The sequence below is a fragment of the Trachypithecus francoisi genome, unplaced genomic scaffold (assembly GCF_009764315.1).
Source record: "Trachypithecus francoisi isolate TF-2019V2 unplaced genomic scaffold, Tfra_2.0 Lachesis_group9, whole genome shotgun sequence".
Classification (NCBI taxonomy): domain Eukaryota; kingdom Metazoa; phylum Chordata; class Mammalia; order Primates; family Cercopithecidae; genus Trachypithecus; species Trachypithecus francoisi.
Window position 1 is genome coordinate 35951940 of NW_022681474.1, and position 14821 is coordinate 35966760.

The 14821-nt window shown below is 55.4% G+C and overlaps 1 protein-coding gene across 8 annotated transcripts in view; it reads left to right on the top strand.

Annotated features, from left to right (window-relative positions):
• The window catches only part of CDH23 (cadherin related 23), a 423400-nt gene that overhangs the window by 343567 nt on the left and 65012 nt on the right, over positions 1–14821 (top strand). For 7 of the 8 annotated variants that reach the window (XR_004436645.1, XM_033209267.1, XM_033209271.1 and 4 more), the window contains 4 exons: positions 3688–3837; positions 4831–4959; positions 5994–6122; positions 6865–7092. Coding sequence is in view for 7 of the 8 variants with exons in the window: in XM_033209267.1 (XP_033065158.1) it covers positions 3688–3837; positions 4831–4959; positions 5994–6122; positions 6865–7092 (636 nt within the window). In the remaining variant the exon portion in view is untranslated. Of the gene's footprint in view, positions 1–3687; positions 3838–4830; positions 4960–5993; positions 6123–6864; positions 7093–10170; positions 14076–14821 lie in introns of those variants that run through there. The other variant, XM_033209274.1, reaches the window with a different exon arrangement.

Sequence of the window (14821 nt, forward strand, 5' to 3'; positions counted from 1 at the left end):
CTCCACTCTCACACCCGAGTTCAGGCCCCTCTGGAGCATGTCTCCTGCCTCCAACTCTGCCCTCTGTGTCTTGCCTAGCCCCGGTAGGGTCTTGGGTGGGGAGAGCACTAGCAAAGGAGTCACTGGAAGACCACTGAGGCCTTGTCCCAGCTCCACTCCTTGCTGGCTGTGTGACACAGGCAAGCTGCTTAACGTCTCTGTGCTTCCCTTCCTCGGGTCTAAAAGGAGGGTCGTGCTGGCATCCCTGCCATCCTCAGAGGATGCAATGGAAGTAGCAAGAGACTGCAGGCAGAAAGCCCTTTGTAAGCCAGTCCTGGAGGCAGGTGTGACTGCAACGGGGCTCTGTCCTGACGCCTCAGCTGCTGCATCCATCAAGGAGCCCCCTCCCTCTCTTGGGGGTTGGTGTGTGTGGGGTGGGATGAACATTGCGGGGCCTGGGAGTGCTTAGGAAGGGGAGCCATGGGCACAGGTTTGTTGCTGCCCTTAGGACAGCCTCTAAGTAAAGTCAGAGAAGACTACGTGCTGGGGCCCCTGGGGGAGGGGGGCCCGCTGAGGTCAGAGGAGCCAGACAACATTCCTAGAAGAGACAGCCCAGCCTGAAGGGAGAGGCAGGCAGGGGAGCTCATGTTGGGATTGCAATGGGAGTGGGTCCAGGACCAGCTACCTGAGACAGGTCCATGGGATGGCATCCTGTGGTGATCCCAGAACACTCAGCCATCCGTCTGGCCTGGACACTGGCCAGTCAGGTCAGCTACCGTCTGGAGACCACCTGGGGCATCAGGCTCATCATCAGCCTTGGTTATAGCCACGTTGCCATGCCCTGCTGAGTCCCTGTCACATTAACCTAAAAAAGCTAGAAGCCAACTCAGTATCCAAGCAAAGAGCTGAACACAATTTCTTGGGGTCTTCGGCCCCAAGGCTCCCTGGAGATGCCCAGTTCTAGCGGCCCTGGCTGTGGCTGAGCCATACCTAAAGGCTTCCTCCATCCATGGGGCCAGCCTGGGGGTGAGTGAGGCTGTGATGGGCAAGGAGCCCCCACAGCTCCCTTCAGCTGTGCTCCCCAAGGGCAGCCTGTGAGCCAAATGCTCGGGCAGTGGGTGCTGGGCCACCCGCATCCTGCCACTCCCAGCCAAGGGGCAGACACTCAGGGGTAAAGTGAGACCCTCTTACTGAGCCTCACCCTCTTCATACAATGGGCCCACCTGGCCCTCACACTGCAGGTGTTGCAAGAAGGCTGGGAGGAGAGGCCAGTGGGAGCCCAAGGGTGGCAGGGTTGGCGAGGAGGCCCCCCTGCGTGGACTGCCAGCCACTTCCTCGGCACAGCCAGCGAGGGCTTCGGAGCACACAATCCTACCTGTGCCCCCGTATTTCCACAGTGCTTTGCCCTCTTCCGGGTGGCAGGGCCCACCCGCTTTTGCTCTGCCCTGGCTTCCTCTGAGAGGCTCCCAGGGCCCGCTGCCCCAGATCCACCAGCCACGGTAGCCCCAAACACTGTTTGAGGTGCTAGGGTGGAGGCAGAGGAAGGGGCCCTTTAAAGGGGGAAACACTTCCTCTGTTAGGCCGGAACCCAAACCACAGCTCACCTCCACCTGGCTCCTCCCCGTCCCCAGCAGCCCTGGCCAGCCCTAGAAGGAGTGGCCAGGCAGACCGGAAGGGGCGAACTGGGTAGGGCATGGCTCTGCTATAAGAGCTCTTGAGTAAGCTCAGGCCTTCAGCGCGTATGGGAGGGCAATGTGGACTGTGAGGCCCTGGCTGAAGACACAGATACCCATCTCATTCCCATAGGCCTGGGAACCTGTCCTCCTTCCTCACCCACTGAGGCCGACCCCCTTCCACTGGGAAGTCCAGCAGCCTCCTCACCCCTGCACTGCAGCCTCACCATGATCAGAGCAGTAGTCACTGTGGGAACACCTGCTGTGTGCCAGGCACTAGGCTGGGTTCAGGCCACAGCAAGAAACCAAAATTAGACACACCCCCTGCCTTCCTAAGCATACGATACAGTGAGGGAACGACTTTGATCAAATGATCACAGCAGTAAATGCATGCCCTGAGAGAAAGCCTATAATAAGGTGTCAGGGAACTAGAAGAGGGCTTCCCTGAGGAAGGGGCTCAAGCTGAGAGCGTCAGAATGCATGAGAGTTAATCCAGCCTAAAAAGGAAGAGCATTTCAGGCAGAGGGAACAGCAAGCACAAAGGCCCTGTGGTGTGAGGAACCACGGTGAGTCTAAATGAGGCCTTAGCTAGAGTGAGGGTGTTTGGGGGGATCCAATCACAAGGACCCTTGTCTGTTTTCACCCTGAGAACAGTGTGATAAGTATTGTTTTTCCCATTTCAAATGTGCGAACTGGGGCTCAGGGACCTCAGGGAACTCCATAGCAAAATTCATGACAGATGGGTAGAGTCTTGGCAAGAGAAATCATGAATGTCTGCCAGGCAGGAAGCGGGAATAGGGAAGAGTAGGTGCCACCCCTTCACTTTCTGTTTGCTCAGTTATTCCTCCCAACAGGTGTTCTCATTCTGATTTTCAGCTGAGGAAATGGAAAATCAGAGAGCTTGAATAACTTTTTCCAAAATCGCGCAACTCCTGAGCGGTTGGGTTGGCCCAGCTGCGAAGCCTGGGCTCACTCCCCTATCCTTCTGAGAGATGCCTACAGATAGGGGAGTGTGGCTGAGACTGAGCAGTCAAACCTGTATAGTAGGGAGGATGACATGGAATTTCCTCTGCAGCGTGCACAGGGTCAGCCGGCTCCCCATGAGTCCTGTGCAGAGTCAGCAGGACCTGGGAGCCCCTGAACCCCATACCCAGGGAAGCAGAGAATGGGTCTGGCTTGGGGCAGGGCAGTGGGAGAAGGCCTGTCCTGGGATACCTAAAACCTGAGCTCTTCCAGCTTCCCTCACACTCTCATCAGTGAACCCCTGGGTACCTGTGATTCCAGCCACCTATGGCCATCCATGGACTGGAGGCCTCACCTGCAACAGGCCTCCACTCTCCTGCCTCTCCACAAGAAGCCCGAGCTACAGACACAAAACAATATGCTCTTGCGTGCCATTTTTTGCATGCCTGGTTTTTATTTGACAGTCGGAAATTAACATGCCTTCCCCATCTGCCCTTCTACCCACTGGCACCAAGCCACCTTGCAGCCCCCTCCTACTCCTGGGCCCATTTCCTTCCCTCTAAGCCCGAGGTTGCAAACAAAGACACCTTCGGGCACTATCTGGCCACCAGATGGGTTTGGACAGCCCATACATAATTTTCTTCTCTAAATTTTATTACTCATCAGCCAATTTCACTTTAAAATCTAGATTCCTTATTTTTCATGAAAAACAGGAAGCTTTGCTCATGCTAGACCAGCATTCCTAGCCTCTGTCTGCTTTAGCCATGGCCTGGCTCTTCAGTTCTCCTGTCCCCACCACCTCTGACAGTCTCCCCATCAGGCCCCTTCCCTTGCCCTCCTGGCCAAGATTTGAGTGTGTCTATCTGCCACCCCACACCAATCAGACTGCTAGGAGCCATGGGCCCAGGGCTTCCTTTGCAAAGTCAGGATAGGCTTCAGTGGGCTCTGAGAGTTTGCTGATGTTCCAGAACTCATTGGGGATCTGGTCCCCACTGGACCCATGGTGGGACCCAGGTGTTTGGAGCCAGGGAGGGGAAGGAGGCTGTAGGTCTCCGACCGCGTTCACCCTCAGGTCTACATCACTGTGCTGGACGAGAATGACAACAGTCCCCGGTTTGACTTCATCTCCGACTCAGCAGTCAGCATACCTGAGGACTGCCCCGTGGGCCAGCGAGTGGCTACTGTCAAGGCCCGGGATCCTGATGCTGGCAGCAATGGGCAGGTGGGCCACCGAGTGAAACAGCCGGGATCCACCATGTCAGCAGGGCTCCCACAGCTCCCACAGCTGGAGGGGCCTTCTGAGCCACCCCCGTCACCAAGCACCAGGCTCTTCCAGTCTCTGCCCCTGCACTCACCCAGTCGGTGGTCAGGGAGAAGGGACAGAGCTGCCTCAGAGCTGTGCTGGCCGGTGGCCCTGCCTGGGTCATGTGGACATGGAGCCCAAAGGCCAGCCAAGGCTCAGCCCCGCAGTGAAGTTGTTTTCCGGGTGACTCCTCCCCACGCAGCCCCAGCTCCCTGAGAGGACATGCTCGTCCTCCCTCCTGCTTCCCAGGCCCAGCCCCATGGCAGGAAGTGCTTGCCGTCGCTCCAGGTTTGGACACCCCAGAGTGCAGAGAAAGAAGTGATGAAACCCACCATTGTTCACACAGCTTTCATCTTTTCCGTGCACTGGGCCGTGTGTTTGCAGGTGTTAGCATGGCTTACATAGTCTCAGGGGTCGAGGGATGCTGGCTTTGGAGACAAAAGTGTGTGGGTTCAGATCTCTGGCATTTGCAAGCTGTGTGACCTTGGCTGGTTGTTCCATGTTTCTGAGCCTCCTCTCTGTGAACTGAGAACAGCTGCTTTCTGTCAAGGCTGCTCTAAGAACCAAGTAGAGTCCAGGTAACACCGCAGCATGTACCCGCCTCAGCAGCGTGAGCACAATTCCCTCTACCCTGGGAAGACAGTGCCATGGGATTCATGCCCTGCTCTCCCAGGCCAGCATGCTGACATCCCCTAACCCCGGAACCTTCCATGGGTGCTACACTGCCTCCATGGACCTGCACCCCCATTTTGAGGGAGATTAATCACTTCTGCATAAAACACTCTATTCCCAAATGCCCTTGCTGAACAGAAGGCCCAAGTGGGCAGGGGAGGACCAGGGAGTCCCCCTTAGCCCGACCTGGCCACCTCTCCTCCACACCTGCTCACCCCTCACCCTCTCTTCTCCCCACAGGTAGTCTTCTCCCTGGCCTCTGGCAACATCGCGGGGGCCTTTGAGATCGTCACCACCAATGACTCCAATGGCGAAGTGTTTGTGGCCAGGCCCCTGGACAGAGAGGAGCTGGACCACTACATCCTCAAGGTGGGGCCTGGCCTCCCTTGGGCCGAGAGACCCCTGGCTAAGTGCCTAGACCAGTCACTACTCTCCGTCTGGGAGAGAGCCCGTCCATCAGCACACTCTGGTGGTCAGTGGCCCTGCTGTCACCAAGTAACATGGGGCCAGCTGGACCCCTCGGGCCCAAGAGCACAGTGAGGCCGATCCAGGATAGGGAAACCTGGGAGGGACCTTAGATACCCAGGAGGAGGCAGCTGAGGTGTCTTCCCCTGCTGTAAGAGCCAGGAGGACGAGGGAGAGCCTGGTGGAGCTGGGAACGCCCCAACTCTTCTACAAATACAGTGTGGCCTTGGACAGATTATTAACTCTAGGCCTCATTTTCCCCACCTGTGCAATGTACAAAAAAATCCCCATCTGGCCTGTCCTATGGAGGGAAGAAACAAGTGCAGGCGTGAGGAGCCACGAAGGCTATCATTATTGCAGAATGGCCGTGGCTGGGATGTTTGCTGAGGGCTTTCTGGGGACCTCAGGGCTGCACTTCTGCAAGGGGCTGAGCTCCTACAGCACTTACGACTGCATCAAGGCTCCCAGGAACAGGCTCAGCCTGTGGTTAGGGCACCAGCTCATTGCTGATAATATTACTTGAGGCTCTTTTCCTGTTTGCCAGAGATCATGGGACAGAGTGCATGGGACAGAGGCCTTTGAAGCTAAAGGCAGGAGCCTTGGGTCAGGTTGCGAGCCCAGGGTCATGGTCAAAGTCTGGCACAGCCCAGAATACAGTCAGAGGTAGGTCCGGAGGTCAAGGCTTAGGTACATGCTAATCAGATTCCAAATGAGGATCCCAAGTCAGACAACGATTGGGCAAGAATCATTTGCAGCATGGGGCAGAAGGTGAAGGCTTTGGGGAGAGCCCAGGGCTGGCCAGGCCACCCGGGGGTGCTCAGTGAGTCTCTCTGCCCTCCCAAATGCTTCCCACTGATTGCACAGTCCTTTTGGACTCCACATTCCTGATCCTGCCTGCCACCCTTTAGCCCTGACTCCAGTTGCCCTCCTCCTTACAGGTTGTGGCTTCTGACCGAGGCACCCCTCCACAGAAGAAGGACCACATCCTGCAGGTGACCATCCTAGATGTCAATGACAATCCTCCAGTCATTGAGAGCCCCTTCGGATACAATGTCAGTGTGAATGAGGTGAGAGCAGCCCCAGGGCCCATATAGCTGGACATCTGGGGAGACGTGGGCATGAGCCAACCATGCAGCACCTGTTTAAATGTCTGCCTGCCCCACTGGTCCCTCAGATCTCTCGGATAGGAACTGTGGCTCATTCATAATCATAGCCCTGATTTCTAGCCCGGATCCTAGAACACAGTATCTTTTTGGAGTAGAGGAGAAGAGAAAAGAGGAAAAGAAGAAAGTTGCCTTTCACCAGACAGGAAACTGAGGTTTACCCCGGGAGCTTGCCTTTTCAAAAAATGTATTTATTATTCAGCCCTAAGACTGAGCCACTCCAATCTGCCCTGGCATTGCTGGGTATCATGCCAGGTTGGACATTCATGAAGGCAGGATGGCACGTGGCCAGAGTCTAGCTCTCAGGCCAGACTCCCTTGCTTCAGCCCACTGATTGGCTGTGTGGACTTGCACACATTCCTTCCCTGCACCTCGGTTTTCTCATCTGTAAATGGGGATGATGATACCGGTACCTAACTCCCAGGGTTGGAGAGAGGACCTAGTGAGTTAACGCAGGCCCCAGCATGTCGGAGGTGCTCACAGAATGTTTGCTGCCATCATCCTTATTATCTCCATCATTGCTCCGGGGTAGATGCAGCAAAGCTTTCGGCAGGTACAGGGGGAGCCTTTGGGCTGCAGGAACAGGTGCTAGACTGTGCCCCAATGCCTTGAGTCCAGAATGATCACTCTCCTGCTCTCCTCCCAGAACGTGGGTGGAGGTACTGCTGTGGTCCAGGTGAGAGCCACTGACCGTGACATCGGGATCAACAGTGTCCTGTCCTACTACATCACCGAGGGCAACAAGGACATGACCTTCCGCATGGACCGCGTCAGCGGTGAAATCGCCACACGGCCCGCCCCGCCTGACCGCGAGCGCCAGAGCTTCTACCACCTGGTGGTCACTGTGGAGGACGAGGGCACCCCCACCCTGTCGGTGAGCGATGGGGGTGGCCAGTGGCCACAGGGAGGAGCACTTGGGCCAGAGCGGCTCCGCCTCCGAGTGAGGGGAACAAGATGGGTGGGAATGGAATTCCACACGGCAGGCGAATCCTTGACAACTCCTTCATCGTGCCTTTAGTCCATCTGCCCAAGATGGCCTCCCCTTATGGAGGCCTATTGCATGCAAAGCCGGGGTGCTAGTTTGCCCTCCTGAGTCTACAGCTACTCAGAAGCTCTGTTTAGTCCTCTTTTCTCTCACAGAGCAGCTCTATGGGGTGGCACAGCTTGAGCCTCTGTACTGGGGCCTGGCCCAGGGAACAAGTCGGTATGAATCTAGCCCCCACTTCACTTGTCCACCTGTGCACTGTGAGGCCACACCAATGTGCATGGTGGTGTCTTACGGAAAGGGTGCCTCTCTGGCCCTCTTCCCCTGTGTTGTGTGGTGTGGCATGCTGTGACACACATCAGGGTGGGAAGGGACTGGTGTCTGTGGCTCACACTGATGCTCCAATGAACAGGGCCACAGCCCAAGGCAATGTTCAAAGTTTGCCAGGTTAGAGAAGGACTTGTGGGCCTCAGGGGCTGGATGGAGATCTCTAAGAGGTGATGAGCTATATTGGGAGTGGCTTATAAACTGAGAGTAGGAAATTTGGAGTCAGGAGCACTGTGGCTGGCTGCATGATCTTGAGCAAGTCAGAACCTCTCAGCATATTGCTTTTGTCATCTGCAAAGGGGAGATAATATCTACCTCATAGGTGTTGTTTGGGGAATCAAATTAGCTCATGTCTGTGGAAGCCCTTGGTAAACCATGAGGAGGAAGAGGACTGTTATTAGTTCTCTATTGCCACAATAATGCTACCTTACAAACCAAACAAAACAGAGGTGTAAAACAATAACCACATAGTTAGCGCTAATCCCACAGGCTGGCAATCTGGGCATGGCTTCGCCGGGTAGTTCTTCTGGTCTCAGCTGGGCTCCTGCATTTGTGTGTGGGCAGCTGCCTGTCAACGGGGCGCTATGCTTCTGAGGGTCAGCTGGCTAGCAGCTGGGGTGACAGGGACAACTCATCCTCCAGAAGGCTAGCCCGTGCCTGTTCCTATGGGACTGGAAAGTGTCCAGAAGAGACGGCAGAGGCATGCAAGGCCTCTTGAGTCCCTGGCTTGGAACTGGCACAGTTGGAAGGTCACTTCTGTCACAGCCTGTTGGCCAAAGCAAGTCACAAGGCCAGCTCAGACTCAAGCTATGGGAAAACAAACTCTACCTTCTGAAGGAATGAGCTACAAAGTCACACTGCAAAGAGTGTGGTTACAAGGAAGGTAAAGAGTTCAGGGACAGTTTTGCAATCTGTTTCCTGGAAGGACCCTGATTGCAAATGAGGCCTCAGCTCTGTCCCTCTCACAGCAGGTTAGACCTCTCCCCTTTGACAGCAGCACTGTGGGAGGTGAGGTCACACCAGGTCTAGGCAGAGCTCTTTATCTGGAATTGCTCTCGAGATGTTGGTCCAATAACTCTAGGAACTGGGGTTGGGCCAATAATCCCAGGAACCCCCACCCCCACCACTACATTCTGAGGAGTCCAGGAAATGGGACTGACTCTGGGCACCCCTGTGGGCATCCTTAGACCCACGGCTACACAGTGTCATCACTAGCTACCTCAGTCATTCACACCCAGTGGGCTAAACAGGGGCACATTTATAGGACACGTGTCACTCACTGGGCAGGGTGGGGCTGAGGCAGAGATGGGTATCATTTACTGTGTTAATGTGGCAGGGCCCAGTTTCGACATAACCCTCCCCACTGCACCTGGCTTCAGGGTGGACCATCTTGGTCATCCCTTCAATAGCATTTGTGAAGTAACAGAAACTGAACTATGGAGTCACAAAGAATCAAAATGCATTTTCCCACAGAGCAAAAATTCTACAGAGAATGTGGATTTCAGGCTCGGTGGTGTCAGAGCTCATGTTTCTTGGCCTTTCCCTCATGGTGGCAAGATAGCTACTATAACTCCAGGCACCGAGTCAGCATCCAAGGCAGGAAGATGATGAAAAGACGGCAAAGGGCTATGGCAGCTACTTCTGCCCTTTTATCAGGAAAGCAACAGGTTTCCCAGAACCACCCTCCAGAGTGCTGCTTGTGTCTCCTTGGCCAGAAGTGGCTCACGTGGGCACCCTAGCTGCAAGGGAGGTTGGAAAAAATGAGGGACAGGATTATCATGGTCAGCATATTACTTGGGGGCCAGATATATCACCACCCACACAAAAGCAGGCCTCTGTCAGTGAGGAAGAAGTGGAGAATGGATTTGGGGTGGGTGTCTGACAGCATTTGCCACACTGCCCTCCCTAATCCTAATGCAGGCCAGCCAACGCACTACCCCCACTCCCCACCCACACTCCAACCCCCACAGTCCTAGGGTCTCTCAGGGAGGCCATCGGTGGGATCCATAACATTCTAAGACCCCGCAGTTTGTAGGCAAAATCAAACTTCCTTTGGGTCCCCAGAATAAATGGGAACTGAAGAAATGGAAAATCACCCTGGCCACAGTTAATGACCCAGAATGCATGGGCCACTATCCAAGCAACCCTTTAAAATCTTGGGATTGGTCCCCATGGCTAAAAAGAGTTTCCAACTTCTGGCCAAACTCTCTGCAGGGACCCATCCCAGCCCCTTGGGGACCATAAGCATTCCCTCCTCACATGTCAGCCCCTGACATACTGGCTCTCACTGAAGCAGGGCTCAGCCCATACCAGCTTCCTGGTGAGAACATGGGAAGCTGGATGGCATCCGCCCTGCTCATCCTGGTCATCACCAGCTCTGCTCCCTGAGGCCCCAGAAAACTCCCTCAGGATGACTAGGACCAGAGACCCTGAGGCCATCCATCTCCAGGGGAATATATATGGGGCTTCCTGGGCTGAACCATGATGCTTTCTTCCAGGCCATAATATAAACAGCAACAGGTACCAACTTGAAAGATTTATAGGAAAACAATTTTAAGTCAAAAAGAATTCATCCCTCTTCAGTTTTTGCCCCCTGCTTCTCCAAGTTGGGAAAATATTCCTATCATTTGGTTTTTGCAGGGGACACCTCAGTGAAGAATTGCAGTGACCACAGGGACACAGAGAAACTAGCACTAAACCATATTCATTCGTTCACTCATTCATTCAGCCGTTATTCCCTGAATGGCCACTATGTGCCAGGCACTGGAGATACAGAAATGAGGAAAATGTGGTCTGTGGCCTGAAGAAATGAAGTTGAGTAAGGGAGGCAATGAAAACACCGGTGTGCAATGGGGCATTGAGAAGGGCTTGGGGACGGCTTCCTGGAGGAGGTGACGCTTGGGCTGAGTCTTCTGGTCAGTCTTAGTTAGCACAGCCAAGAAAGAAGTACATTCTGGGGTTCAACCTGCACAAAGGCTGAAGAGCAAGCAATAATCAGGGGTGGGTTCTGGGAGCCACAGGTGGTTTAGGCCTGGGGCTGCTTCCAGGGCCAAGGGCAGGACTCTCTATTTCCATATCCTCCCAGGACAGTCTATGTGAAGCTTACCACAAGGGCTGCTCCCACTGCCTTCTCAAGAACCCCCACTGCTGCCTCCATGCCTAGCCGAGCCAAGGTGGGGATGGGGCAGAGCAAGCAGGCAGGGGTCCACAGTCCACGGTGTGCTTGCCTCCAAGGAGCACTGGACGCTTGAAGATTTATTTCCACTGACCAGACCCTCACCTTGGGGCGGTAAACCCCTCAGGGTTATGAATATCCCCAAGAGCAGGGCCCTTCTCTGCCACTGGGCGGATTTCACCGGATGCGTGTGTGAGAAAGCAGCATTGTTGCAGCCCCTCCTAGAGCAGCCAGAGACCTGAGCAGCATGCAGCCAACCACCCTAAGATTCCAGGAATGGCTGCCACAGTCTAATAGGTGAGAGAGCAGCTGCTACCCTGCATAGATCTGTCCAGAGAAACCCAGCAGGTCCACTTGCCATCCTTTTATTCCCACTGCGGTTATCTGCCTGGCTTCAAGACGGCCCTCATTGGCTCAGGATCAACCTTGCTGGAGGACAAGGGCATGAAATATTCATTTATTTGTTCATCCAACACCAAGTATGTGCGAGGCCTGTACTACAGGCTAGGACACCAGAGATACATCAGACACAGGTCTGCCCTGCAGGAGCTACAATCTAGCGGAGGAAGACACATGTACCGGAGAGCTGACACTATGATGTGGTAGAGTGCTAGGAGCCTGGAAACCAGGGCAGGTTTTCTGGAGGAGGCATCATTTGCATCCCTGTCTGGAAAGATGAGGCTCCCTAAACAGGGGGCCTGGTATTCAGCTGCTAAGACCCACCCCAGAGCCAAGAGAAATTATCTGAGTCCCTCCAGCTCTACTTTTCTCCCTGGGACCCTTGTCCCCCCAGTTTCCTGAGAGCCGGACATTCCTGCAAACAGCTTAGGCCACCTCCACCCAGCCTTAGGTATCCCCTGAACTTGGAACAGCTGTGCTGCAAGGGGTATCCAGGCCAGCCCCAGGCCCGCCACACAATGGTGTACCACTGGCCAGGGGGAGTCATTGTGCAGCCTCACCCCCTGCCTAGCTCCAGGCCGTGGGCAGACAGGCCAGGCTTGGGGGAGGGGTCTAAGTGGTTGTCAGGGAGGCCCCTACAAAGGAAGAGCTGGGCCCAGGGAGGAAGCACGGAAGGTAACTGGGAGGTCAGGAGTTAGCCCAGCCTCAGAGGCACTTGGCAGCGGGGTGGAGAGGGAGGGAGGGCTTGACTGTGGCCTCCCTCCCACGTGAATTGTAGCCAACTGATAATACTATTCCAGATAAGAAGCCCTGGTTTCTCAGGCTGGTGAGGACATGCAGAAGTCACCTATCCAGGCAGAAGGACAGAAATCTCCCACGGCCCCCTTCTGGTATGCGAGTCCCCAGCAGCGGCCCCATGATGCTCTATGAGCTGGGGATACTGCTCTTGGCAGCGCACCTCATGTCTTTAGAGCAGAGGCCCCTTCTGTTTATTAGACTTGGACCCTGCTATTGTGAAGTCCGCTTCCCCTGGCTTGAGATCAGAAGGTCCCAGCCTGGCCCTCACCCTCTGTGGCACCAAGGAGGCTGGCCTTCCCTGACCCAGCACAAGTACATCCAGACCCCTTGGCCTGGCTTCTTGAGGGATGTTCCACGGCTGCCCACATGCTCCACATACAACTGGCTAAGTTCCTCCGAGAGACCCTGGGGCTCAGCTGCTGAGGGTCTCTCCCTTCCACATCCCCTAATGCAAGCAAGAGGGGCGCATGGGCCACTGTGCCTGTCAGGAGTCCTCTAGCTCCACAGTTGGCAGGCAGAAAAGGGGGTGGCAGGAGCCGATGTGGAAGGAGCCTGCCCATCAACAGCAGCATCTTCTGGACCCAGAGAAGGCCCAGGCCAGGGCAGGCAGACCACAGATAGGAACGTTTCTGGTGTGCAGTACAGTGGAGCCCTGGACCTGTGGGCACAAGTTCATCTCCCAGAGCCCTGGTATGTACTCTAAGCAAGTCCAAGGTGAAGGCCAAGCCAGGTCGTGGCCCATAACACCACTCCATTCAGTGAGGAGAAAGCAGGAGGCCCAGGGTTTAGTCGTAGTCCCACCATTTACTTGTTTTGAGAAGACACAGACCTTTCAGAACCTCTATTACCCTGTGTGTTAAATGGCAGCAATAAAACCTCCCAGGGTTTTCAGGGAAGGGGGTGGATCAAACAAGTAATAACACATGTGAAAGTGTGTTGGAAAGCACCAAGGATTATACCAGAAAAGGCCAAGAGACAGCACGCATGCTGCCACTTCCCTCTCCTGTGCCCCAGGCGGACACGGCTATCTATCTCGGCACTTTCTCACCAAGCTATACTGATCATTCAGAATCCCTCTCAACACATTCCAGGAAGCAGTACCAATAGATCAGAATTACAAAACAAAAGAAAAAGAAAAAGAAACGCCTGCCCCGAGGCTTGCACAAGATGAGGGCATTATTGCCATTGAGGAGTTTCCATCAGTCCTAGACAAAGCTGCTGGGAGGCAGAGCTGATGGAAAGTCAGAGGGGGCCCCACCCACTGTGAGAGGTTCTGAGAACAGAGCCTGGCGTCTGGGGCAGCCCATCACCCAGGAGCAATGTGTCAGTTATCAGCTTTGCAGCAAGGTCCAAAGCCCAGGCTATTGCTGGACCCTGCCCTCCAGGAACTCACAGGGTAGTTAGGGCGACGTAGCATCCACAGGTGAAGAGAAGCAGCAATGCAAAGCAGGGAATGCTCAGGGAATGGGCCAGGTGGCCTGTGCTGTCTGTGGGCTGGGCCCCATGCGCAGCTGGGCTGTGGCTGGGCTTCAAGAGGCCTTTGTTCCCAGCATCCTGGTTAGCAACCCCAGTTCCTCTTTTGCGCATTGCAGCTCCCTGAGCAAACGTTAACCCAGCCCCAGCACAGTCAGGCCAGCCTTGGGGAAGGCCTCATTCTTGAGGCAGAACCCCAGGGGCCAAGTTGGTGCAGGGTGGTGGCGGGACCCTTGCAACCCCCCATCCCACCACATACTCCCAAGTCCACCCCGCAAGGAGCACCCCCTGAAGAAGGCCATGTTATCAGCCCCTCGGCCTAGGCCCTGGGCATGTAGTGGGAGCTGTGGTCAGGCAGGAGTCTTTTGAAAAGCAGGTCTCAGGGCTCCTGCACCTCCATCCCAGCGCCCATGGCCACGGACTCCCCCAGGCAGGGCCAGCCTGCCCACCAAAAGTCACCAGTGGCCTCTATGGTGTGTTTTTAGGGAGTGTCGAGCAGTCACCGCTGCATCAGTAAAACCCTCCGAATGGTGCTTTCAATTCCATTCCCTCAGGGTCTCCCTGGGAGGGAATAAAGGCAGGAAGTCTCTATTAAAATGTGAATGTCAGGAGATAGGTAAGATGGCCCTTAATTCCTGATTGATCTCCTAACAATGAATTAGTTCTTAAAAGCACGGATTTCCCTTTCAGGGCCTCAGACTGTGCCAGGAATCCAGCGCTCCAGGAGCCTCCTGCCCCAGCCCCACCCTGCCCCAGCCCTTAGTGCTCCTCCTGCTCCTTGAAGGCGCCATGTTCTCCCACCCAGCTCTCCTATGCACCCCAGCCCACAGGAATTAAGATGGCCCTTAATTCCTGATTGATCTCCTAACAATGAATTAGTTCTTAAAAGCACGGATTTCCCTCTCAGGGCCTCAGACTGTGCCAGGAATCCAGCGCTCCAGGAGCCTCCTGCCCCAGCCCCACCCTGCCCCAGCCCGTAGTGCTCCTCCTGCTCCTTGAAGGCGCCATGTTCTCCCACCCAGCTCTCCCATGCACCCCAGCCCACAGCCACCAGGGCAGGCATCAGAGGCATCACCATCCCGGGCAACTCAGAGGGCGGCTCCAGCAGTCTGCCCCTCCCCAGCAGCAGCAGGGTGGGCGTCCCTAGTGCGCTGCAGGCAGGGCCCGTGGCCATGGATGAAGATGGAACTGGGAGCTCAGAGTAAATTTCGCTGAAAACAGGAAACCACGAAGCCCAGATGCGTTCAGCTGTAAAAGGGTCCAGAGAAGAGAGGGCAGGGCCGCGCCGGAGGAAGCTGGGGAGGAAGTGCAGCAGCTGCTCTGCTGCGGGCCGCCTCCCTCTCCACACAGCAGCAGCCAGGCCTGGGGTCTGGCAGCCTAATTCTTAGAAGTTGTCTCTGCCTCGAGGTCAGAAGCTGAGGGCTGGGGCCAGGCCAGCCTCCCCAG